This window comes from Urocampus carinirostris, chromosome 4, assembly GCF_059441175.1.
Source record: "Urocampus carinirostris isolate Australia breed hairy pipefish chromosome 4, RoL_Ucar_1.0, whole genome shotgun sequence".
NCBI classification, from domain to species: domain Eukaryota; kingdom Metazoa; phylum Chordata; class Actinopteri; order Syngnathiformes; family Syngnathidae; genus Urocampus; species Urocampus carinirostris.
The window spans coordinates 27,412,805-27,440,588 of NC_142352.1; the positions used below are offsets into that span (position 1 = coordinate 27,412,805).

The following is a 27,784-nucleotide window of genomic DNA, read 5'->3' on the forward strand; positions in this document are numbered from 1 at the left end:
CCGCAAGCGAAACGAAAAAGGAGCAGGATGGGGATCGAGACCGGTTCTAGGAATCAAATAGACTGAAGTGCATTGTTCACATTTTGGTTTTGTTTTACTTTTTCAATCTAGCGTTTTTTGTCATATTTTAGCCGAGCCTGTCTTTTGTTGGGGAAAAGATACTTTTAAAAATGCTCTATTTTCTGGTTATGAGTGCTTGGGTGGAATTACACCCATAGTCCTTTTTCCTCCTGATAGCTTAAAGTGTTTTCTTCACAGGATTGAAAAGGAGAGAGGAAATGTGTCTGTTATGAATAACGGCTTTATAATTGTGCTTATTTTATTACTTACCGCTAACAAGTCAACCATCGGTTGATTACCACCTGTAGCCGCCATTTTGGCCGCTGGGTTGTGCTCGCCGACCGTGAAGCCCCCCAACCGCTGCTCGCCCTGTTGCGCATGCGTGGAGACCATTTCCTCTAGGCTAGCAGAGGGCCCCTCTCTCTTGTTGCCTTGCCACACGTACACACACATATACAAATAAACACACATGATCGACAGGGCGCAAACTGCCGTCAAGTCCACGCAGCGTTTTTGGGATTGTCGACAATTCAAACCGCAGCAGGCAAGCTGGATGCTCCCCGCCGTTGTCACCCTCATGGACCAACGTCGCTAGATATTCGCAGCCCGCTTGGTCAACGCTTTTTCTTGGGGTGAGTTAGCCTCTTTTTTAGCCTCTGTTTCATCGGGTCACCGTTGTCTTCTCGCTGGGCTTGGTTTCACCCGTGGTGGAACTGGCGGCTAACGGGACAACAAGTAACCCGCTATTTAGCGTAAAACGTCGTTATGTGACGTGTGTGTGTTTTAATTAGCCATACATTGCTAACGCTTTACTAGTGTCAGCACGTTACCGTTAGCTGTTAGCCAAAATAAAATGTAATTGCAATAGTGCACGCTTTCTGTTGTTTGACTTCTCTCTTCATAACATATGCCAACATCAATAACAACTAATAAAATAAGGCAAATGTATTTCGTCTTGACGTTTGCTAACTACGCCCACCGCTAGATTTGAATTTGATGGACATTCACTGATGATTCCGGAATCTGGTTCCATTATGGGACGCTTTGCTGGCGTAAGGCTATTGTAGTCCAGTACCCTGCTGCATTGACAGGATATTTGTCACCTTTGTGTGTGTACACATACACCTTATGAATAGGATCAACGGTCAGATCCGATCTGCATGGGGGTATGTCTAATGTAAAACTACAATCTTGCAGTCAGGCTTTATTCACTAAACGTAGCATTTTTGCATTCGAGGGATCAAATCGGCTAAACAACACGATTCAAGCACCTTCACCCAGAAAAAAAACGGAGATCTGGATTGTTGGTCCATATCTTGCCGTGACTTGTTCTCAAAAACTGCTCTGAACGTTGACAAATGTTAAATAACTGTAAAAAAAAAATCTAAATTGTTATATCTCATTCTTATAGGATATTTGTCACCTATGTGAGTGTGCACATACGCCGTATGGATTGGTAGACCACTCAGATGCATAATTTTTTGTAGGCTTGTGCCTCATGCAAAATTACACTCGTGCAATCAAATTTTATTTTCCAAACGTTGTATTCTTCCATTTAGAGAGGACATAAAACACGTTTCAAAAATCTTAACCCTGAAAATACTGAGGTGTTGATTATTGGTCCAGCTCATCATTGTGACTTGTTCTGGAACACTGTTATGAACCTCTATAGATGTCACACTAATGTTAAAAAAATAACCTTTCATTCTTATAGGATATTTGTCACCTTTGTGTGTGCACACACGCCTTATGGATAGAAATAATTGTCAGATTTGATTTGTTTAAGGATGTGTCTCGTGCAAAATAACACTCGGGCAGTAAAGTTTTATTTTCAAAACAGAGTTCAGTATTTTTGGATTGTGTGGACCAAGAGGGCAAAAACATGAGTGAAGTATCTTACCCCAGAAAAAGCAATTGTTGTTCTAGCTAATTTTCGTGTCTTGTTCTCGAACACTGCCTTGAACCTTGACAAATGTAACATATCAAATGTAAAATCTCAATTTCATATTAGATTCTTATCTGTTGTTTCGCTTACATGCGAAAAAATTACCAATGTAGCTCTTTTCATATTTTGCAATATTGAGTAAATCGGCCCAATACTGTCAATCTGAGTCTCAGATTATTTTTCATGTCTTAATTACATTTCATATTTGTTGCTATAGGACAATAAACCTATAAAATTCAATTGTCTGGTTGCTAAAAGTCCTCCCATGAAGAAACAGTCGAATATGTTTACACCCGCTGCCCCGATTTCGATACCATATGTTCTATCACCAATATAAGATTACAGTTAGGGATGTTGAATGTTTAAATACCTAGAGCAGCTCTCTTGCTTGCTAGTCTTTTCCCAACCCGCCTGCTCTTTCAAGTCATGATTTGCAAATACCTTTGCAAGATGGGGCACGACCACCAAGGGTTACAGCAGCCTTCCAAACCTCAACCACAAGACAGGAGGGGCTGATTTGCCTGTCTTAATTTTTCTAGTCTCAACTCACACAAGTGTGGAAGGAAATCAGCATTGATGAACTGGTTTCACATTTCCTGAATTTAGGGGGAGCTGTGATAGGTCAATCCCTTCTATAATAAGCCAATATTTTCCACCAATATCTTCTCCTTCCTCGCTAGTCCGGAAAAGCGAGCCTCTATATTCTTCTGCTGAAAATACTAATAACATTTTCATTCAAAATAACATGTATATTTGACAATAAAACTCCATAATATGTTAACATCAAAAAACAGTTTTTGGGGGGACTGCAAACACACACAGCACCAGATGGACTTGTAAAATCTGTACCAAGGCAAAATAAAATATTTTTTGCCCATAACTTGAAGATCATGCATGATCCTGCACATCAGATTATGCCATACCTGTAAATCAATGGTCAGGAATCCTCAATGACCCAAAGAGCCAAGAGTGTTAAGGCTCATTTTTTGCTGACATTTTTGTCTTAAATACTGGTTTTAAAACATGGCACAAGCAAAGGTATTTTGTAAGAAGCTCACAAAATACTTCAAACTAGGATACCAACGTATAAACCGGCAGTGCATACGGCATTCAACCAATCAAACAGCTCTAGGTGCTTTTCTAGTGCTTCTTGGTAAAATGTTGTTTTTGGTTAAAGTGTGTGGGTGAATTTTCATCAGAAAGTGTCTCAATCTTAAACTTAAAATGTGAAATGAGCTTCTATATGAAGTGTTTTTTGGCGATTTGCAGCCAAAACGAGGTGTGACACCCTGACTGTAAACTGTCAAATTGTGTCCTATAAATACTGGACCAAACACTTTGAAAACCAGTATTGTCTCTGCTTTGCATGAGTGACAAGCAGAATAATAAAAATTGCACATGTTCGTCTTTTTCTTTTTTTTGTATCTCCGTGCCATGCACTCATGAAAAAAGCCATGTTTGGCTTTTGAGCCATAGGTTGCTGACCCCTGTCTTAAATGTTCGTGTAAAAAACAACGATACAAGAAAATGAACTAGCAATGAAAAAAAATTGCGCAGATAGTGGTTGGCTAATACGCAGCCAGCAATAAAGCTCTCAAATGAGAAAAGGGGGTTGCATATTCTGATGGGGACTGCATTGGACACTGCACACCTTACTGTTTTAATGGATTTAACTAGTTTTTTTTCCTTGTGTGTGTTTATCTGCGTGCATACTAGTGTATGTGTGACAACTCGCACCACGAAGAGCAGGCTGAGTCACAAAAGAGGGAACGGAGTGACATGAGTGAATTTTGATGACATATGTAAACAAACATGCCTGTAAGTGACTTTTATTGAGTCAGAACAAACGTACTGTCCTGCAGAGAGCTCACATACTCACCCTCTGGTGATCAACATGATTTTTACATTTTACTGTCCGCCATTAGAACTATTTTTTTTTCATGATAAAGGAATTGCTGGGTTGTGTTTAATTGTGGGCTGCCCAACCGCTGAGGTTTTAAACGTATAGGACTTTTGGTTCGTCAGCATCCACTCAGCTCTCACAGTGCACATTTCACAGCATGGATTTGTAATTCGCACCCTAATTCAATGTTGCTTCCTAATGGACATCCTAACCCTCTCCTGCTTTGTGTGTATTCCAGAGGAACCCCTGTTCAATGTATTACCAAGCCTGTGCAGTTTTTTAAATTAATATGATATACTGTTCGACATTTGCTTAATTTTAATAGTAAAGTTGAATCTATATTCCACAGCGCCTGAAATGCAGTGAGTGGGGCTTTTGAAAGGACTCCACTCTGCAAGGTCATCTTTATTAATGTTTATTTGGCGGTTTGGATTTGAGCTTTGTTTCCTGCACCGCTGAGCCGCACATAGCTCATTGACATGCGGAGTGGAGGCTCCCTGCAAACAACGTGCACCCACTCACTGTCCATCACGTGCCAGTTGTCTTGTTGTTTTCGACATGTGGACTGTAGAATCAGAAGTTTTTTCACAAGCTTGGTACAGTTGACAAGACACACATTTAAAGTCTGAACCTGCTCTGTAATACAACCAAGTACATGAAATATATAATTTTAAGATGGTGTCCGTAACTTCAAATTATTTCACTTGCTGACACCATCTGGTGGAAATAATCATTGCAGCCTCCTTTTGTTGCACGTGCAAAAATGTGAACTTCTTTGATGCACTCCAATAAACTATTTTTTTCACCTTTTTGGGGTTTGAGTTGGCATTTGAACTGGATGCGAAACGGTCCTTTTCTTATTTTCACCTTTTTCTTCCTAAAATAAAAGATTGTGAGTATCCCCCATTCCCATCCGTCTCCTTTCCTCCAGTGTAATCCGCTCGTGGCCGGAACACAGAAAGTAAAAGTAAGATAAAAGCAGATAGGCAATTGAAAAAAAATATTTAAATACTCTTAGTAATAATACTCACATACTTAATAGAGAAAATACAGTCATACCTCTACTTAAGAATTTATTCCGTTTCAGGAGTAGATTTGTAACCTGAAACATTTTTAAGTAGAGGCGCCTTTTCAATGTAAATTCGCTAATCCGTTCCAAGAAATGCAAAATTCTTTCTTTTTTTTTTTTTTGTAAATCTTAGAACATGAAACAAATAAATGTTAAAATTACAATACCACACAAAAAAAAACTTAAAATGAGAGGCGCCCAATGTTAAAAAATCAAAGAATAAAGAAAATAATAAGAACATTCTCTTACTTTTTAACAGTTTACAGGTCCTCAGCAGTGTTTTTTGCGGCCTGTTTCTTGTCTGCTTTTGCAGGCTTTTGACGATCCCTGGGAAATGCCCGACCAGTCAAAACTTTTTCTGGGTGATAAAGTTCCACGTTCGAGTTCCCTTAATCCACAGAATTAACAACCTCTTCATCTCATCGTTCGCAGGCGTTTTTTTTTTTTCTTTGAAATTACATCGAGGCCTTTGGAAGGAGCCGTCCTTTTGAGCACTTCTTTCTGTTTAATAATCGTGGTGATCGTAGATGTATTACGGCCATATATTTTGGCGACATCACAAATACCCATCCCATTTTCTTACCGTTCAATTATTTGGTGCTTTGTTGCAATGTCCCCAAAAACTATTTTCCGTTTATTTTCTCCTTCCTGCTCACTGATCCAAATGTCGCACTTTGGGTCCATCGTTAATGTTTCGTATCGCGAGCATATAGTAGAGTACGGTACTGTTTACAGAGCGTGAATGTAGCCGGAAGTGGACACAAAGAGGAAGGAAGAATAGGCGGTATACACAAGAGCATGCCTGCGCTCCCGCATACAAATCTGGTTGCCAGGTACAGCACTGCGGAGCGTTGAAAATCAGCGTGCACAATACTGGTCGGTTTATTCGTATCCTGAAAAAAAATTCGTACATGGAGGTAATATCTTTACGCTCAGTTTGCTCGTAACCTGAAAATTTCGTATGAAGAGACATTCGTAAGTAGATGTATTACTGTATTTATTTTTAAACTAAATTTACGCACCCCACTATGTTCCAGGTAGGGCTGCAATGATGACTCAATAAAATCGATTATTAGTCGTTGTCAACTAATTACCTCATTGATTTGATTTGTCGTGCTCAGCGATTTATGAGCCACTAAGCACATTAAATCAATGCAAATAAGTGCATTGGATCTCGTTAGTTATGGCGAAATGAAGCCTCTTAGAGAAAGAAAAATGTATAACGTGCTTGTGTAAAATACGTTTAGAATACAAAACTTATATTTGTGTTGGAGAAATGCCGCCAGCCTTTTTGTGTTGGAGAAATGCCGCCAGCTGACTCCACTTACAGAAAGTGACTGAATCCAAGGGATGTGTTGACCTAGGGTCGACCAATTGTGTTTAAATCACACCCCCGCCTCCTACCTGTGAAACACAACGCACGCCTGGAATTTACTTTTTTTGCTTCCAGCCGGCGATCACACTCAATACCAGCTCTCGCCAAGGCTTTCGCCACTTTATTTTTCAACCACACTCAAAGCTAGCGAATCATTTCCTGAATAAGTCGCGGCACTTTAAATGGTCACCGCTTACGTCATCAACATACGCCTTGACTCGCCGTTCATGAACCACTTATCTAAAATACTCTGCTATCTAAAGTACTCAGCACAAGCTTCAGGGATTCGAGTCGTGTAGCGCATCACTTGATCTTGGTGTGAAGTTGTAGCGTTTTAGTACCACTTTGGTCAGACAGGGGGCCTTGAGATAGTTTTACTGAAGTATCTTGGATTTTTTAAAATCATTTTTTGTTGAACATTGAATCATTACAAACACAGTTGGAATAAAACAGTCCAACTCCACAAATTTAACAATCTTCAAAGGAACAGAAAGTCAGGAAGAGTTGTTGTATAGATTCTCAGACTGACACACAAAGCAGAGTGGCAGCACAATTGTAGTGCAACAAAAGAGAAAGAATACACTGCTTACATTTTGATAACTAGCACCCAAATCAATTATTGATGGCCCACAATATAAATTTTATTGTTAGTCAAATCTGTGGAAAGCCTAATTTAAAGCTTCTGTTATCCACACACCAGTCAGCCATTAAGTAAATGAATGCAAAACATGTTAATGCATGAGTCTTTCACCATCTGAGGTGTCCTGTTTCTCCATACTGCTTTGCAAATTAAGACCTGAAAAAAATGATAAGCCAATGCTCTGGGATAAATAAAGACAGAGTTGACACTGCATGGAGAAGAAGCCAGGGGCAGAGAGAAAATAAATAAATAAATAAAGTGAATGCATTCTTTGTGTCGGGGTCAGCAGACTTTGGCTAGGCTTCAAATAGGCGTCAAGCGTACCCACAGAGGATCCATTACCCCCCTGCTGAGCACCTAATCCAGGCTGGGCTCTGCTCCACATGGCTTTCAGAGAGACCCTTCAAAGTGAAATCAATGTAACTGAAACCTTTTTATTTATTTTACTAGATGACTCCCTTTCACTTATTCGTATGTGTGTAGAGTGTCATTTACAAGGACAGCAAACAGGCAATATTGTGTGAAAGTTGCCACTTGTAAATTTTTAAAGCCTCCTAAATGTAAGTGGACCGGTATCAAAATAAAACTGTTGCTCTTTTCCTTTTTATTATAAGGTCTCGATTCGAACAAGTTTCCAATGTTTCTTCATTTCATTTATTTGTACCTTTTGAAATTAATTTAAAGTTGTCCACACTAGTCATTGAAAAAATAGAAGTCAAAATAATGGTGTAAACGTTTGCAAACCTCATCTCATCTCATTAGCTACACCGCTTATCCTCAGTAGGGTCGCGGGGGTGCTGGAGCCCATCCCAGCAATCATCGGGCAGTGGGCAGGGGACACCCTGAACTGGTTGCCAGCCAATCGCAGGGCACACGGGGACAGACAACTCACTTGCACCTAGGGACAATTTAGACCGGCCAATTCACCTGAAATGCATGTTTTTGGAATGTGGGAGGAAACCGGAGTGCCCGGAGGAAACTCACGCAAGCACAGGGAGAACATACAAACTCCGCACAGGAAGTCTGGAGCTGGATTTCAACCCACGCAGGAGGTTCCCAAAACATGAACTGTGCCGCGCATGCGCTAGCCACTGCGCCGCCGTGCTGCCCCCGTTTGCAAACCATATATATATATATATATATATATATATATATATATATATTTTACATTTTGCATTTATTATGCATTACTATGTCACTTTCCGAATGGGGTTTGTAGTCTATTTCATGTCCCTGCAGAACTCGTCCTGGTTTAGACACTGTTTTTTTGTGTTTAAGCACCTAACTAGTTAGCTATAGCAATTTTTTTTATGTTTGAGATCAGTTTGACTATTTACTAGGGCTGCACGATTTTGGAAAAACACCTAATTGTGATTTTCCAGACTGGTGTTGCAATTTCAATGAGATTTTTGATTTCTATTAAAAAAAAAAATAACAATAATAAATTTTCTGTGCTATTTTGTTTGTGAGTATTTAATCAGTGAGCAGTGTTTCCCATAGAACTTTGTAAGACCCCGGTCGGTGGACAGTCTTGAGCAGGGCTCTCTGACATGTAGCCCGGGGGCCAAATGCGGCCCGCGAGGTGATCATTTGACACCCCCACTGTAATATGAAAGTTTAAAGAGACATTTGTATTATTTAACGCCTCCTAGTAGTAGTGGTAATCTCCAATTAAAAAGAACTAAATTGATTTTTTTTTTTTTTTTTTTTTTTTTTTTTTTTTTTTTAATACTATGAAGTAATCATTTGCATTTATTTTACATAGCATGAGCTAATTGTCAGTCAGCTTGCTGCTCAAGGTAACTAAAAACCTCAAGAAAAGTCTGGGCAAGATAATGGGAGGTCAAATGGTGCCTCCATAGTTTGTATAACCCCCCATCACTTGTTTTTGGTTGCATTACACAATGCAGTAACATCTAGTGGTCAAATAACACACATTCATTTGGACAGGTAACTTAAAATTAGTTTTACCTGGTTATATCAGTATCAGAAATTATTTTTCCCCCCATTTTATTAACACTCCACTTATTGAAACATAAATATTTTGTTTGTTTGTTTGTACATGATTCAATTGTTTGTTTGTTTGTACATGATTCAAATTGAATCGTTTCTTGTACATGATTCAATTGTTTGTTTGTTTGTACATGATTCAAATTGAATCGTTTCTCCGGCGCCGTCACGAATGGCAGCCACTCCAGCAGCTCCCGTGTTATTTTCGATTGTTCTCAGCTCAGGGATGCTGCTGGAAAAGTGAATTTCCCTTCGGGGATGAATAAAGTGTCTATCTATCTATCTATCTATCTATTGTCCCTTTAATGCAAGTAAAGCCCATACAAATTACAGATTAATTTATACCTTTAACATTATTTATAGTTTCACCCTAATTATTAATGTTTTTTTTAGATCTTAATTTGTGTAGCATGTTAAAAATATATTTGAGAACAGTGGAATGCTTTTAATCAAAAGTCTTCTTGTGGAAAACCTGATTTGGCCCAGTTTCACCTGGACCTTAGCTCCAGAGCAGTGCTAGGAATTGAATTGACGGAACTATTTCAACAGTGGATTATTTGAGATGCTGCGTTGTTCACATTTTCATTTTTTTTTTTTTTTTTTTTTTAATATCTAGCGTTTTTTTATCATATTAAATTATGTTCTTTATTAAGGAAAAAAAGTTTTTAAAATGCTGTACGTTTTAGTTTTTTATTTATTTATTTATTTTCTGTAGAGACGCATTATGTTTTCTAAGAAAAAAATTCAATTCAACCACAAAACTAATTCTTCAGCGCTTTTCATTTCACTCTGTGACGTTTGGTGATTTGATAAAAATATATGAGATCATAAAATGCCTGTTTCTCATATCAACAAATATTCCTCCCAAAATTTGTTTATCTCCTGCATTTATTTAAAATCGTTGAGGCTCATTTTGACTGTCATTTTTGTTGTAAATAATAGTTACAAAACAAAGTGCTAGCAGAGTTATTTTGTAAAAATATCACAAAATGCTGCAAACAAGAAAGATACGGATGTATTTTGGGTAGTGTGCTATGTGTGCAGAGATCTGCCCAAACATACCGCTCACCCAATCAGATTGCTCACGGTGCTTGACTGGCATTTTTGTAGAATTTAGCATTAGTTCTGTGGGTTTTAATCATAAAATATCTCAAAAATGAACATAGATTGTTAATTGAGTTTCCGTTTAAATGATTCCTTAGAGACGTAAAGCCAAAATGGAGTCTGTTGGTATAACACAGTGAGTGTAAACTGCATTTGAAATATTGCCCTGTATATTTCGGATCGAACAAACCGCTTTCTACGTTTCTTATAGTAGATTGGAAAGTCACAGCTCAAATTAGACCCTTACGTTATCTCATAGTCAAACATACTCATAAAAAGAGACACATCTGTCTCGCAAGCTATATGTTCCGGACCCCCGCACTAGATGCCTGAATAAATCTGTGCAGTTGAACATCATCATAACCATGTTGTTATATGTGTGATGTTTTAACATTTGGAATTTCTGAGATACATGGCCTTGACTGTGTTGTTCATAAGTATATTTGGAGAATTCAATGTCATTGTGTCTCACTCTCTTGCTCATCAATCATGGTGCCTGACCCGGTACTCAAGATCTCCATCAATAGCTTCATTGTGCAATAGAGCAACGGCTTTGTGGAATCCATCTTGCAAAATTTGCTGAGGCTTTTCTCCATCTATACCAGGGTCTGTTCAATTGTATCTGTCCCCCTGAACATGAAGGCTGCAAGGGCTTCTTCTTTCACGCCTGCTGGCAAACTGAACGGCAGTTATGTTGAGCCGAGCAACAGGCAACATTTGTTTGCTGCACCGACTGATTTCAGAGAATCATTACGAGGGGCCATTTCACACAAGGTTGATGTAATAGCAGCCAACCGTGTACAGTAATCGCACATGCACTGTCATTTTCTCAAGATTAGCTCCTTTGTATCCTCCCCCCTAATTACTTTTACAGAATTAGTTTTCACTTCAGTTTATTTTCTGACTTGTACTTTTGATCTCTTATTCTGTTGTATCCATCCATGTTTAAAACATGAAGTATTATTAGATAGTGTCAAATTTTCAAGCTTTCATGTTTCACAGACGCTGGCTTTAGTACTTTTTTGTAATAAACCAGTGGCTTACATCATGTTTACAACTGTGCTTTAATCAAAGACTAGCTTTAAGAACATTTTCCTGAGTGTTTCCGAAACTTCTTGAGTCCTGCAACATAGCAGCTGTAATGATGTCAATGCATATGTCCGAAAAGGATTTCATGAGCTAGAAATGTGCAAAAAATAAAGTGGCATTGACTGGCCTTGAAAAACTTTCTGAACACATTGATTGCTTTATTTGGATAATTTGCTTTAACAATTGCTACTGATCAAATCAAATCCAATCGTTCCACTTTAAAATGTACCTAGATACTTTTGTATCAGATATACAGTATATTATCTATGTATAATCTATTTTTCATTGCAGTATATCCTGATGCACTTACGACTTTGGCCAGTCTAGAAGCACTACCTTGTAAAAATCCTTGTATCATAACATTGTTTTTCATCTTATTTTTCTCTCAAGTCATTTATTACATGTTTATCCTAGAGTGCCATTTCTAATGTCATTATAAACAATGTTCACTACATTGTTATCAATAAAAATAAAGACAATTATAATTGTAATTTAATTTTAATCTACACTAAATGGCACTGTATAATGTACATTGATGCCACCAGGCCTGAAACACTATACCCCAAAGAAGTCAGTTTTCAGGGTACCCCCAAAAATGTGTTTTCAAAACTGTTAAGTAAATCCTTATGTATTGGCTAAAAATAAAGTCACTCTGCAATATCCAGTAAAGTGACTGAGTCTCAAGTGGAAACCCATTTGTTATTCTTAATGAGTGCAGCCAAAATCTATTAGTGTCGGCCAAAATTATTTGTGGCAGCCTGACACAGATTAATTTGCACTTTCGATCAACAATGTCTTTGACGGATCAGCTAATTAAGAAATTACAGCTAATCACTACATGCATTTTATTGCTGTACCAGACATTCTGATATATAGATGATTTAATTGCTAGTCTTCTAGCAACCTTTATGATTTGTATTGCTTGCTTTTTTTGCCCAACATTTTAATAGCAATAGCAGTTAAATTATGTGAGCACTTCCAATTTGAATTGTAGACGTGGACAACTGTATTATTGTGATTATCATTGCTAACGACTTAAGTAGTAAAAAGTTAATCATAATTACTTGTCCTTTGATTGTTGCGTATTTTGGACACCAATCTATTAATTATGACTACATAATGGCAACTAGAATTCACAGCCTTGTTTTCAAAATGTGGCCTCTGGTTTTGAGAAAAAAAATCATATCTAGCTACAAAATAAGTCCATGTGTTTAATCCTCTGACATGTACATACTCTATAAAAGAGATCATAAATTGGTGAAAGCATAAAGCAGTTCTTTCCCAAATAATTAGGTTACATTCTCTTAGCGTAGCCTGCAAAAAAAACTGCTGGCCTCATTAGCACTATCTCAAGGGGGTTCCACTATTGTAAAAGTTTTCTTCTTTGATCTATTTCACTTTTTAAAAGCCAAACACCTCTTTTTTTTATATCAAGGTCCCCTGAAACTGCTTTTGTTTGTTGGATGCAATAATTAGTCAACTACAAACTATTTTTTTAAAAGCAGTCCTCTTCTTGACAGTCTCATTATTTCAATTGCTGAATGCAAGCTAATGTGCCCTCACAGTATTTGACTTCCTGTTTTCTAAGTATAAGTAAGCGTGCATGAGCAAGTCTGTGTGTGCGGTCTGAGTGTCCCACACTGAGCGCTGGTAATCGTTTGCACACAAAGATGAATAATTTAGAACTCTGGCAGGGTTCCATTATTCATGGATGGCATCAAATGCATCAAATGACTTGATAATATGTCTAGTGGGCAAGTACCAGCTAGTCTTCCCTCTTCTGTCCTTCTCATTTTAAAAAACCCAATGTATACAAATGTTGTTTTTACATAGCAAGGCCATTTTTAGAACTACAAACGCTGCCCGACTTAAGAACGAGTTAGGTTCCGGACGATTGTTTGTAAGTTGACTTTGTTAGTAAGTTGCTTCAGTGCTATTTTTTTGTATGTAGGGCGGTATTAGCTCAGGAGGTAGAGCGCTCGTCTTGGGATAAAGAGGTTGTAGGTTCGATTACTGGCTCCTCCGTGTTATATGTCGAAGTGTCCTTGGTCAAGACACTGAATCCCTAATGCCCGCAATAGGCCGGTAGGCGCCTTGCATGGCTGACTTCTTATTGGTGTGTGTATTTTTTCATGAACGAAGAGCAATCCATTACCCACATAATACTCAGCCTACATTGGTGGCAGCGGTGGGATTACCGGCAGGTGAAGGAGAGATGTTTACATACCTAGTAGGGAGAGGAAGTGGATTTATTTTTTTTCTTCCTGGTAGATTTTGGGTAACCATACACAGCGCCATACGCCGGTAGCAGCGGAAAGAAGCACTACAGTAATTACCTGTACTCGGAAAAGGTGCACACAATACAAAATCTGACTTACAGCAATGTCCGGATATTTTTCGACATCCCGAAAAAATTGTTCGTATCTACCATTATACTTAAGTGGAATGGTCGTAAGTAGGGGAGCGTCTGTAACATTGTAAAGGCTTCCTCTGTGGTCGCCATCACGAGCAACCAGATGTACCCTTCCTTACCACTTAAATTGGGCCCTCTGGATTGATCATAATCAACATAGGACATGCCCAATACACTTCACCAAGAACTATTTCATGGAGGGAGGTGGGGTAATTTTTCGGCACAACACGGACAATCATACAAGTGTTTGTATATAAAAATACAGCGGTAGCAAAACTGAGTTTGGGTGGTTTTTTTTTTCAAGTATTGATTACAAAGTAAAACACATGGACAAAAACTTGTCAGAGTTTGTTATTCAGCTTCCTCCACTTGCAAACCTTCGATTCATTAATCTTCAATTCTCTCGCGGTTGCTCGGTTTCCATTTCCTTCTGCGCAGCGTCGAAATCAACACACCATTGCGGATGAAAACACAGAAATCATTCAATGGTGGGAAAGTCAGGTTTTGGATTTAATTTATATTTATGGGGACAACTTTGTTCTGCCTCCAGTAGCACAGTAAATTTCAAATTGCTCGATATGCTACGGGGTTAGCATCCACAAGCACTTCCGCTGTGACATCACGTGTCTTGTTCTGTGCAAGCGGGATATGATTGTAGTCAAACAAGGAACCCTTAAAAGTCACAAGAAATGCATATAGGTCTCATCAGTTTGAAACGTAAACCATCACTAAAACATAGGATTTCACCTGGGAATCAGAATTGAGCATAATGCTCTGCAGTGTGAACAGCAGCCTCATCGTCTTCTTAGCTACACCCGCCGCACGATAGGGCGTACCACACAATTTGAAGAAAATTTGAGACTTATATGCGCCTGATTGTTGTTAAAATAGGGTCTTCAATAATGGAAGCGTGTCAGTGAAATAGACAAAATTACAATCCTTCCATGTTTTTTGTACTATTTTTTTAAATGGTAAAATTTACAGTTTTTTTCTGGGCTGTAAGGTGGACCTAAAATCCCAAATTGCCCAGAAATTAAAAAATGTGCTTTAAAATACCGCAGAATCCAATGGACACGTTTGAAAATGCATACAGTAATTATACAGTGGGGCCTCGGTTATCGCGGTTAATGGGGACCAAAACCACCGGCGAAAAGTGAAAATCCGCCAAGTAGCGGCACCCCTTCAAAAAAAAAAAGATTGTTTTTTTTTTAAATTATTATTATTTTTTAGACCCGGTTAATGGGGACCAAAACCACCCGCGAAAAGTGAAAATCTGCCAAGTAGCGACGCCCTTTCAAAAATGCTTATTTTTAAATTTTTATTTTTATTTTATTATTTTTAGACCTGCGAAGCTCTGAACCCACGAACGTCGAACCGCGAAGTAGCGAGGTCCCACTGTACATAGGCGTCACTCCACTGACCATGTTTGTGCAATTATTTATCAATCGATATACATCGTTGGCCAAAGTTGCAAAAAAAATGTGTGCACAGGATCGTTGCACTGAGCGCTGATACTTTCCCACTAGTCCCACCAGTGGTACATATGACAAATATGCACTAGAGCTTATCTTATTAACCTATTATTCTTACCCGCGGTGCCAGGAATAATTGTTAGAGAATGGAAAAAAACAAAAAGTCATTCAACAAAATACAAGCCCTTCTACGTACGTATACATATTAAACCGCAACCTTATTGACCCACAGGTAAAGAAGTGGTGGGTCTGCTTAATCAGAATGTAGAACAAAATGCACAATGCAAATCAGTGTTTCTAGTCCATGAGTAAAAACAATGTTATAATGAGATAAAATCGCTTTTTCGTATAGCATATGATTAAGTGTTTGATTCTCAACCTTCCCACCGCCGTGACTCTGGTCGATTCCAGACAATATGGGATTTTGTTCAGGAACACTTACATATAGACTGATCATTGCACTATTATATACTGCAAGCGTATAAAGAGACGTTCAGACTCAAATAAAAACGGTAGCTTTTATTGTAGTCACATTTCATGCGCCTTATAGTTCAAAAACTATTTTTTTGGGGGGGCTTATAATCTGGTTCCCTTTATAGTGCAAAAAATACATTTTACTCTCGTTGGTTTCAGTAACACATAATGATCATTCAATTAGTGTGTTTGTAAAGAATTAGGAATAGAAACTGCAAATGGCTTTCTTCAAACTTCCGTTGAATAACCCGCCTTAAACCAATTGAGTTTGTCATTAGAAGTCATTGTCCTTTGGAACAGTCATATATAATCAATGAAATCCAAATACTGAGCCAAGTATGATGTCTTCCTTTGCGATGAAACATCCCTTTATTCTCTTTGGCCATTTTTACCCGTGTGCCTCTTCTCTGCTTAGTCGCTACGTGGGTGTTTCTCCGTGGTGTCAGTGGTTCTGAATGCATCTTTTTATTAGAAGAGATTTGGGCCCAACATATTGTACTTGTATCCCGCTGTGTCTGCTGTTAATGACGTTCTTTGTGTCTTTTGTTCATGTGCTTTGCCCCTCTCTTCTTCCCTGCAGCATCAATGAAAGAGTTGTCATGTGTTTCTACCAATCGACATAGGAGAAATTTAAACACACGCAACAAACGTCAAATGTTGTGGAAACATCGTATCAGGTGGCTGTAAATCACTATAATTTTTCTAAATTTGCAATCCATTCTTTCTTTTCGAACAACGGTCTCCATTTTGATTTTTTCCTTGACCATAGTCGAAAAGGTCTCATTATACATACCATCCATGTAGAGCACCGCTCATGCGTTTTTCCTTTATGTGTGTGCTCAACCCACACAATTTGTTCTGAAAAAGTACTGCTCTTTCATTCCTAGTCACGTAATAGAGCTCCTTTGCATTATTTGGCCACTTCCAGAAATTGTTTTTAGACATTGGACAAAGGAAAATTATATTCAGATTGGAGAATTGCTGCACGTCATTATGCAAAAAGACATTTTTTTTCTACATTCAACCCAGCTTGACATTAAATTAAAGATGTTTTCATTCATATCACTCATACAAATTAAGTACCGCGCTTGTTCGCTTCAAAAGTGGCCTCCATTGCTGCGTCATTTGTGTTACAAGTTGTGCTCATATGTGCCTTGCCAGAAGCATAGACTTGTGCTAACAACTGCCCTCTGGAAAAAAAGCTAGAATAACCGCAACACGCATACAAAAAACAACAATCACCTCTTAATAACCAATCAACCTATTAACCAAAAGGGAGTGGAAGAACATTATGGTGTTTGCAATCTTTTTTTTTTTGATGAAATATCTTTTTTTTTTTTTTTTTAATTAACTTCACATTTCGATTTATTTAGAATTTTTTTTTTTTTTTTTTTATTACACAAATTTAAGAGACTCTGGCGGGACAAATCAGACCCTGGCGGCCCACCAGAGACTTTCAATTGTACAGGAAACACTGCACTTAATAAATACTTGTAGAATCGTAAAGGGAATCCTCCTGGAAAGAAATGAATCCGTCATTCGAAAGCAGGCAATCAGAGCAGACAGGCTCTTTAATTTAATTCAACGTCTCCATAATGTATGTGGTGATAAAAGCCTGTGCCGGCTGCCTTAGCTTGGGTCGATAGAGAGAAGATATAAATAGCCGGAGCTGCAGTCTGTGCGTTTCTGTTGGTCCGCACTGAGACGCAGAGGCACGGCGCTCCAGCTCTTACAATAAGCAGTTGCTTTTGCCCAGCATCAGCCTTCCTCCCCCTCTGCAGCCCAACCATCGCAAGCCCTTTATGACCCCCGCCACCCCCCCACCACACACACGTCCCCCACCTTCCTTTCTTTCTTCCACTTCCTGCTTGTATGCTTTTGAGGTCCGAGTCTGATCAGCCCACTGCTCCATGATGTCACGCCGGCTGCCTGTCACCCCAACCTGTCTGCTTATCCACTGCTCTTTCACGCTTAATTAGAATTTTTCGTTCACTTGACCAAAGATGGAAAGTGACCTCACAGGGGATTAAATATAAACGGATGTGAGCTTCATCCTGTTTTTTCCCCCAACAGTGGGATGTTTTTATCACAGTTCATATGGGTGCTTGAATTCCCTGATAATGCTTGAATTGTAATCTTGTGTTTTCGGGGATTTAAAAATGCTTAAATTTTGTGTGAAGTGCCTGTGAATCCTTAAATTGTTACCATGTTTCTCATTTTAAACTGGGTGCCCTTTGCGCTAATTAGTAATAAGTAGCTGAAAAAGGGTTGAGACCCCTGGCCTAGTGTGTTTCGCTTTGCCATTGCATTTTTTTACTTCCATTGTGATTAACAGTAGATGGCATTAGTTTGTATTCTGTTATCCTAAGCGTAATCGCGCCTAAGTGGGCAGGTGCTTGCTACACTTAAACAGGGCATTATGAAATGTGTATAAGTGCAAGGATTTCGCAGTCATTATGAACATTTATTATAGGCTATGCAAAAAAATAATGTAGCCTTACTCTGAGGTAAATTGTAATGGGAAGAGCGAGTTGTCTCAAAAATATTTATACACATATTGATCAGTTCCAGAAATAGATATGTGATTTACTCAATATCATAATCATATGCCATGATAAATCTATACGCAGCATAAACATCACAGATATATTTGTGGCTCCTCAAGATGCATGATTGACACGATAGAACAAACACTCTGTCGGGGGCCGGACCAGGAGAGAGAGAGAGAGATACAATGTCTTTGTGAGAGGCACCTGGCTTTGGCAACATCAAGTTGACATATTTCAACCTGCAGCTTGTTTTTCTCTTGCGCTTCTCTGAGTGTTGTCTCGCGGGCCTAGTCTGGCCCGCGGGCTGCCTGTTTGACACCTGTGTCCTAAACAGATATTTTGTATTGAGTTTATTTTTTTAAAAGTTTGCGATGACATGTTGGTCCATGGGCTGGAGGATAGAGGTGATGTTGGGTGGGAGGTACCACACCTTAATAAACAAAAACTCATCCATGATATCATCTTCAAGGCTGGGCGGGTGGGCAAGAGCATTACCAAGAATGAGTAAACACTTGTAGGGTAACACTTGTATGTCCTCATTGCTGCTCACTTTTACGAATGTCGTTTTTGGAGTCCATCGTTAATGTTTCGTATTGCTAACATATAGTAAAGCACAGTACTGTTTACAGACCGGGAATGGGACCGGAAGTGGACACAAAGAATAAGCGGGCACAAAGAATAAGCGGTAGACACAAGAGCATGCCAACGCTCACGCACACGAATCAGGTTTCCAGGTACAGTACTGCAGAGCGCCTAAAAGCAGCGCGCACAGTACTGGTCTGTTAATTCGTATCCTGAAAAACGTTCATTATTACAGGTATGACTTTGTGTATGTAGAAGAAGAATATATATATGAATATATACAAATATAGATATAATTGGACGTACATATAATATAATCTTTGCAAAAGAATGGGGAAACTGTCAGATTGACTTGTGTAGACGCACAAGACAACTCCCACGGTTAAATGAGACACATTCACATAATGTATTGAAACTACATTCGCACGCTTATCAGGGTCTATAAACATATTTCTCCCCTGTCACACTATCACACTGTGCTGTGAATTTAAACAACAGAATAAGAAACCTCTAATGGCCATTTTATCTGTTAGCATTTGTTAAAAGAGCTCATTAAAACGTGGCAGTCAATAATCAAGGGCATTCGGACTACAGCGTAATATCTTGATGCAGTGTCCATTGGGTTGTCACTGTCCTAACAGACTAAGGAATTTTGTTGACTGGCGATGTAGATAATGGTGTCTCCTATGGTTTAAAATGTGTCTTTTAACTCAATTTATTCTGTACAATGGTACTTTTTTTCCCGATAAGTATGTGGGCTAAATAGCTAACCGATAGAAAACCTGTCAGATGTGCTTGTGTGTGTTCTGCTGATATTCGGTGTTTTCCTGCCCGTCTCTGTGTGTTTGCTGAAGCTCATCGTGGTGGAAGTGCTGCAGTAAAAATAGAGGGCTTTGCATCGCCCCAAATGCCTGAGGTTTTCTCGCTCTGGTTTTAGAATCTGACAATAACTTCCTTGGTAAGGTTTTAGCCTTCACTGGGGATTCCTCTGTTTAAGCTTTAATTTACACCTACGGTAAAAGGCTGACAGAGTGGTAATGGGCATAAAAAATGAAAATGAGAAAACATAGCCCTGTGCTTTGGGAAAATTCCACTAAAATATGTTGTTTTGTTTTCTCGCCATACGAGGCCGCTTACACACTTCAGTCACTGAATCCAGAGAGCAACACGAGGGAGTGGGGATTGGTGCTTTATCATACATAAAACATTCCCAGAGGCTTGATACTGATGATCTGCACCAAATCTTTTAGAATATTTTTTAAAGGAAAACAAAAAGAAACTTTCACATTTTGGCACTTAGGGACAATGCTTATGAAAACGGATTTATACATTGTGGCACTGAATCATTTAAAAGCCTCGATTTTGTCTTTGTACAAGCTGCACCAGATTTTAAACTGCAGGCTTTAGGTCCATTGTTTTACATATCAAGCCTGGATCACACCTGGTGGCAACAACATAGACATCCATGGCTGCAGAACAGCAACAGCGCCTGCCCCCACAGACCTGTATGTGGACATACAGACTAGAAAGAGGAAGCTGATTTTTTTTTTTTACTTCCAGGTAGATTCTGAGAGACCTCTCACAGCGCCACGCGCCGGTAGCGGTGGAAAGAAGCACTACAGTAATGCCCTGTACTCAGAAAAAGGTGCACACAATAAAACTAAATCTTACAGCGATGTCCGGATATTTTTCGCCGTCCCGAAAAAAATGTTCGTATCTACCGTTTTACGTACCGTAAATTCCGGACTATAAGCCGCTACTTTTTTCCCAAACTTTCAACCATGTGGCTTATTCAGTGATGCCGCCAATTTATGTAATTTTTTTAACGGCCGCCAGCGGCGCTCGAGTACCATAGGTAAGACTTAGACTGCAACGTCTTAGCTTATGCACAAATTAAATTAGCACATGTCGCATCTTTCAAGCTAAACGCAATCGAGCAGTCCGATATAAATGAAACAGAGCTACCGCACGTAAACTTTACTTTGCGAGCGTGATGCTAGCGTGCTTTTAAACAAGGGAGCGTGGGACTACATCTATATATCAAAGTCTCTTTCCCATACTGAAGGAAGACGACTTTGATGACGTTAGTTATAAGGTGGGAGATGAGGACGGCTTACCGTGCTTACTATAAGCACAGTGTGTTTTTTTAACAGAACTGTTTACTGTGATGCGAGCGTGTTCCTAGTAGCGTTTTGCTACCCTTCACAGGCACGGTTTGGGATAAAAGTTATAGTATTATTATTAAAGCTTTGAAAACTCTCTCGGCGTGCCGTCTTTTGTAAATATGTGTAACCATGTATAATATGTATTTGCAACTGTATATTTTTGTAATGTATTTATTTTGGAAATTTATTCTGATATGTTTTGTACGAGCAAATAAGAAAGAAGGGGCGGGGCAAACACGGGCTGACGGAAAGTGGAGTAAAGGTGAGACGTGTTTTTGGACGCGGCTGACAATAGTGGATATATATTTTTCCCACCCTTACCTTTGGAAATATACACTTTTTTCCTTGGACTACTTTCAACGAGCACCCGGACTCTGCAGGTCTGCATTAAATTTTAAGTACCGGCATCATTTCCGTTCATTTTGTCGGCTTTGTTTAATGGACTTTGTCGGGTACGGGCTAATTTCGTGTTTGTATCACGTTTTTTCAATGTGGGCGCATGCGGCTAATATACAGGTGCGGCTTGTGTATGTACAAAATCGGCTTTCCTCCCGAAATGTAGTGGATGCGGCTTATAATCAGGTGCGCTCTATAGTCCGGAATTTACGGTAAGTCAAATGGTCGTAACGTAAGTAGTGGAGCGTCTGTAGTGCCAGATTGCAATGCAGACGTGAAAGGTAGTCTTTTGTGTTGTTGTCATTGGTAGTTGCTGCAAAAGCGGACCAAGTTGCATTAGCTTGTCATTGTTCCTCCAGATTTAAAGGAAACACCAGCCACTTGACAATGACTCCGATAATATGAAAAGAGAGCTGGAACATTTTTGAAGGATAACTTCCACTGCTGTTAAATTCGGATGTATTATTTGAGGACTTGATTTGTGAATGCAAAAGTAAAAATATTGTGAAGACATTGTAAATATTAAATTATAATTATTATTTTTTTTCATGAATAATGTTGCAAAAAGTAGGGATTCTTTTTTTCCCGCTGAGCGTCAAATGCTTCCAGACCCCATCACAATGTTTTGCATTTAGAGCACATTTGTTGTGGAAAAGAGCAGCTCACTTTTTCCTCAGTGAAAAACAAAGAAAACGCTGACTCATATTTAAAGCTGTAGTGTTTAAAATGGAGCAAAAAAGTAGCTTGCTTATGGTATTAACTATATGGTATTACTAACTTGAAAAATGCATTGACATTAACGGACATGTAATAAAATGTCTATTAAAGGTTTCTATAAATGGTTTTATGATATAAATATTCTTACAGAAAACATCACCACAGTTTGACAGAAAGCGAAAGGTGTTGATTGAGATAATTTCCTTTGTGTATATCCTGAATTTATCCTTCAGGCAGTTTTACTGTACCTTTTTAGCCTTAATGTAGGTGGTGCAGTGCAGATGCACTATAACAGTGTCAGATGTGCATTATAAATGGCAGCGCATCCGTGGCAACACGATCACATCGTCAATCCACAGGATTGCTGTTGTGCGGTTAGTTTGAGCACAAAGACATGATTGATTGCACGCGCTTCTATCTCGGGCAGCCTTATGACACTGCTTCCTGGCTACACGTTGCCACGCTTAGGGAAGTGCTCTTTCTGCAAAGGCGACTGTTGCATCACTTATTATTACCATGACAACATCACAACGAGCAGAGACAAATTTAGACGCAAAGGAGGAAGTGATTGTCATATGCGATAGTCCGTTTAAATCCAATGTAACAAATGCATGTTTTGTATGTGTGTAAATTGTAATGTGCCTTTATGCGCATACAGTAAAGATTTTTGGTCTTTGTATTATATTGAGTTGTCTTGTCATTGATATAAACGTTGTGAAACATTATAAGAAACAAGATTAGACATGGCACTCTAGGGTCAAACATGTAATAAAAACTTTGAAGAAAAAACAAGATTAAAGACTGTCAGAATAAATGGGCAAAAACAGTTACAAAGTAAATCTTAGCGACTGGCCTACGTTCTAATAATGGTGCATTTTAACAGTAGTGCAATGAAAAGTAGTGCAATAACATTAAGCAGCAACAAAAAATTCCCAAATAAGTCGCATGTATATTTATATATGTGTATTCATGTGTGTGTGTATATATATATATATATATATATATATATATATATATATATATATAATTAGTATTTTTATCATTATTTTCAGTTTTGCTCTTGTTTAGCATGGTGATGGCCCTGGGTAAGAAAATGAATCAGCCTATTTGTCCTTTTAAGGTCCTTGTAGCGCTTTCCAGAGGGCAACAGGTTATAGAGGTGGTGGCCTAGGTGAGAACAGTCTTTTGTAACCTTGATGGCTCTGTATTAATGTATAGGTATACACTGAAACATATTTTTACATTATCATTAATTTGAATTGAATTTTACATCAACAATAATTTTAAGGTCAGATCTTTCTCAGACTCCAGACCTGTTTACATTACAGATTTCTGCTGTTAACCTGAGTACTTTATTGAACTAAAGTAATTCTTCACTGTATCAAGGTTTCCTTATCGCAGTTTCGGTATTTTGTGGATCTTCATCGTTCATTGTGTTCTACATTCTTATTGGCTAAACAGAGGAAGATGCTATTCATCGCCAACAAAGTTGGACCTTTCCACCCGCTAAACCTGCTTACGAATTTCATGCGGGTCTTTGATGCTCCCTACTGGCTTTTTGCCGCTTTTCCAAAAATGTCTGACAATGAAAAGATATGTGGTTTCTGCAAAGACATAATTAGAACCTAAATGCAGTTTTCCATAATGTCCGCATGATAGCAGCAATGTATCATGTAAAGTGTAATGCATCAGGTTCTGAATTGATAAAGTTGTGCACTAAAACAACAAAATTATTTTAAAATAATAAATGACAGCACAGAAATTATTTGTTAAGAGAAACGTTTAAAACTGTACATTACTTTCATTTTTTAAACAAATACTTGTTTTTGATTAATATATAAAAAAATTTCATAAAGGTTTTCCCTTCGCAATTTTTCGCTTTCGCAATTAACCATGATCACGGAGGTAATACTGTAATCTAATCTTTCTAAAAAGCACAAAAATGGAAAAAAATATGTTCCTATGTATAGTCAAGTCATGTTTTTTTGTACAGCCCTTACTTGCAAGAAGTGAATGTATAGAAAAATATATATTTATATTTTATTTGTTTACTCATATTTTTGCACATTGTTGCAGCTTCGCTGTAAACAATTTTATTCTCGTGACAGTTCATGATCGGATATACTTTCTGCACCGGTGTACCTTACAATGTATTTGTATGTTTTTTTCTTTAAACAGGACTTAACGAGTTCCACGTGACACCTCTGGCTAAGAACAGCTTTTATCTGGCATCATGATTTTTTTCTTTTTTCATAAAACCACATGCACTGCACTTGCATTACACCAGCGTTGGTGTGTCAGGCGACATTTAGAGGTGGTCTCAGAGATGACTCACTCTTTCATAATGAAAGAACATCTTCATGGTGGAGCGTCTCTACGTGAACTCTGCATGAACAGTCGTAGCGTATTGTGGAGAAGGGATTATTGCAAATGTGTGACTGTAATTAGAGTATTGGTGTGGGAGTAAATCCGTCTTACAGAAATATGACACAATTGTGAATTGATCCTGTTGCTGTGCTTCAGTGCCAGAAGCAAATCTATTCTGCTGTGTGGATACTGCAATACAAAGCTTAAAGCACATCTGTTATGCCTCATTAATCTGTAAAATGTGCATTTTTTTTATATTTAAAGAAAATAAAAAATATACTTTTCCTTCAAAATGACAACTCTTAAACCATACGTTATTACATAGTGTAATTCTTTGTTTCTTCTTGTTAATGGAGACCAAAACCCTTGCGCAATATGCAAAGATCCACTAAGTAGCACCCGCCTTCCCATATTTAACATGTGCTGTGCCAGCCCCCGCTGGCAGCAGATGTCAACCAGGGATAATGGATTGCGGCCATACGAGGTGCTATTCAATTTAGGCAGAAAAAAAGCCGCCACACATTGCACAACTTTGCTCCCTCAGCAATAATCGACTGCCGTTTTAAATATGTTAAATTATATTAGGTATAATATGTATTTTAATAAACACACAGTGCTACTGGATCTCATTGCTGGCTTTGACACAGTAGTTCACCACATTTCATTAAAAAGATTTAGAAACCTGGTGAGCATCTCTGGTACTGTTCTAAACTGGTATTGTTCCTATGTCACTGACCGACAATTCTTTGTAGGTATGTATGCATGTGCCTCCAGAACCAATGAAATTAGATGTGGGGTTCCCCAAGGTTCAATTTTAGGCCCAGGTCTTTTTAATGGTATATGGTTCTTTATATACCGCATAATACGGGGGATAAGATTGGAAATGCATACAGTAGTTATAGGTATGCATCATCCTACACAATTCTACTGTATAATTGTATTTAAGCAATGATTGTGAAAATATTAAGCAAATCTATAAACATCTCTGACCAAAACTGAAAAATATTATATGCAACAGTAATCGAACCAGAGTAGTGGTGGTAAGAGTGCCGACATTTAACCACTCACACCAGTGGTATGAATGACACACAAAGCAATATACCTTATCTCATTATTAAACTATTTTTACTCTCAATGCCAGGAACACTAATTTGCCTGGTGCATTTTGATAGGTTAAACAGTCCCTTCCCTTCCTCACGAAATAATTTTAGAAAATGGCAAAAACAAATTTTTTCAACAAAATACTATGCATTAGGGCTGCATGATTAACTGAAATCGAATCGATATTGCGATGTGATGTAGTGCGATTGTGTAATCGCAAGACACTGCGTTTTTTTAAGGATTCATAATTCTATGTGGTTTTTTTCCCCCTTTGTTATTTGAGTGATGGAGTTTATTTAAGGCCAACCGGAATTGTCACAGTGCGTGTTTTAACGGTGCTGAAAATACGGTACATGTTCGTGCCATTTTACCAAAGTGAACAATAGCGTGCTTCTGCAGTCTCCCCCAAGAAAGGAAAGCATTTACTTAACAGCACTCGACTGAGTTGGGTGTGATGCTGGATCTGCTTGAACGGCTCTTAAGGCATCGCTCACAGCAGAGACAGTTAAGAATAGCACTCTTTGGCCTTACAATACGCTAGTGAGTGGGCGACTTGAGCGGGGCTAATACACAGCTGTTATCTGCAAGCAGGCTAGTTCCTGTGTCAACACAGGATGTGATGTCGTCGGCTTTCTCGCCGGGAAACGCGTCATCCTCCAAGTCTCACAAATGATCCTTTTTAAATGGGTTTCTTTAGTTTGTGGGGTAAGCATCCTCTTGTTGGCCGCACCCCCATTTCATGCAGCATGATGGAAAATATGATTGTTCGACTTCCTTCTTCTCACTTCACTGGCAACTTCCTGTTCGCCTGACTGGCCCCAAGCAAGATGCTTTAGAATGGGGAGTCATAAACCTTTAGGTGTTCTACTCCTTTATGAATATTAATTTACCAAGACTAATTATTTTTCAGGAAGTGAACTTATAAGTACTTAGTATTTTTGCAACACGTAATTTTAGGGTTTTACCGGAATGTAAATTTGGGCCAAAACCGAAAATGTGAAACACTTGGCCAAAAAAGGAAAATGAAACATGAAAACCCTTTTCAAGTACATATCGTAGCTACCAGCTCAGTAGCCTAGATAGTAGGGTGCCCGCTTTGAGACTGGGAGGTCGCTGGTTCGCGCCTCGGCCGAGTCATACCTAAGACTTATAACATTGGTAAAATGGCGGCGCCCTCTGTTGGCTGCGGCTGCATCGGCTCGCTACAACGGGTCAGGTGTATCGACATTTCGTTCTGTGTACATTGTTACAAAGAATGACAATACAAAGGAAATTATTATTATTAATTATTATTCTACTAGACGGCAGAGTGAATTGTTGCAAGAAAATGGCAGGATGGAACTGATTATGCAACGAAAGTGTTAGATACGTTTGCATAATTAACAAAACAATAATAATCATGCTAAATTAAACTATCGCCATACGTAGCTAAGCCGTACCCAAAGGCCATGTTTTCAAATTAAAACTGCTCAATTGAAGTAAGTTAGCTCTGTTGTGTTCTCATGTAAACATGAGCCAAAGTCAGTCTAGTGGCAAACAAAAATATGGAAGCAGAGGGACACAGAAACTTTTCTTTTTATGTTGAAATGAAAATGAGAAGCCGCATCATGCTCAAACTCAACCCTAAGGGAGAGACTGCTTCAATCGGGTTGCCTCACCGTAGACGTAACGTCATCACAACATCGTTCTTTTTGCTAACCTTTTTTCGTTTCAAATGTTTTTTCCTTTTAGCAGGAACCATAAATGCACTTTTGGTCATTTGGGCAGAAACATTTTTGGTGCCAAAAATCTCTTAATCTGTCTAACGAGGGAAGAGCGTACTGTCAAATTTAAAAAATAATTCCATGGAATCTCTAAGTCCCAGCAGCACATTACTGTTTTTATTTATTTTTTACTTAATCATCTAACTCCACGCTTTGTTCTCAATGCAGCTCTGATGTTACGAGCTGAACGTTGAGCGCGACCTGCCTGAGGACACCGGCTGCCCTTTTCCTCTCATCATGTCTGGGATTCACGTAAGTAAAAAAATCAAGTCACACTTTTCCCAACACTTTGTTTTTTTCAAGGATTAAGATTTGACCGATATTCGATTTGAGGGTGTTATAAGGGGAAAAAAAATCCAGTTCCACTGTACTCAGAATAATAAAATGACATATCCATCCCTCAAATCTTTTCAATATCTATACATTTCCGTTAATCAAAAATATATTTCCATTGAACATAATTTCATATGCAACTTAAACATATTTTCTCCATTAACACGTATACAACGATAGATGTTAGGCTTGAATAAAGTCAGTTGCTCAGGGATCAGTAACAACCAATCATAGGTGACTTGTCTCTGAAGCTGAGC

At 38.6% G+C, this 27,784-nt stretch overlaps 1 protein-coding gene across 1 annotated transcript in view; it reads left to right on the top strand.

The window, feature by feature from the left end:
- Positions 1-436: 436 nt before the first annotated feature.
- Positions 437-27,784, top strand: part of cskl (c-src tyrosine kinase-like) — a 55,182-nt gene continuing 27,834 nt past the window's right edge. The window contains exons 1-2 of the mRNA XM_088334008.1: positions 437-692; positions 27,363-27,446. Of these exons, the coding sequence (XP_088190134.1) occupies positions 27,432-27,446 (15 nt within the window). The 5' untranslated portion in view covers positions 437-692; positions 27,363-27,431. The remainder of the gene's footprint in view (positions 693-27,362; positions 27,447-27,784) is intronic.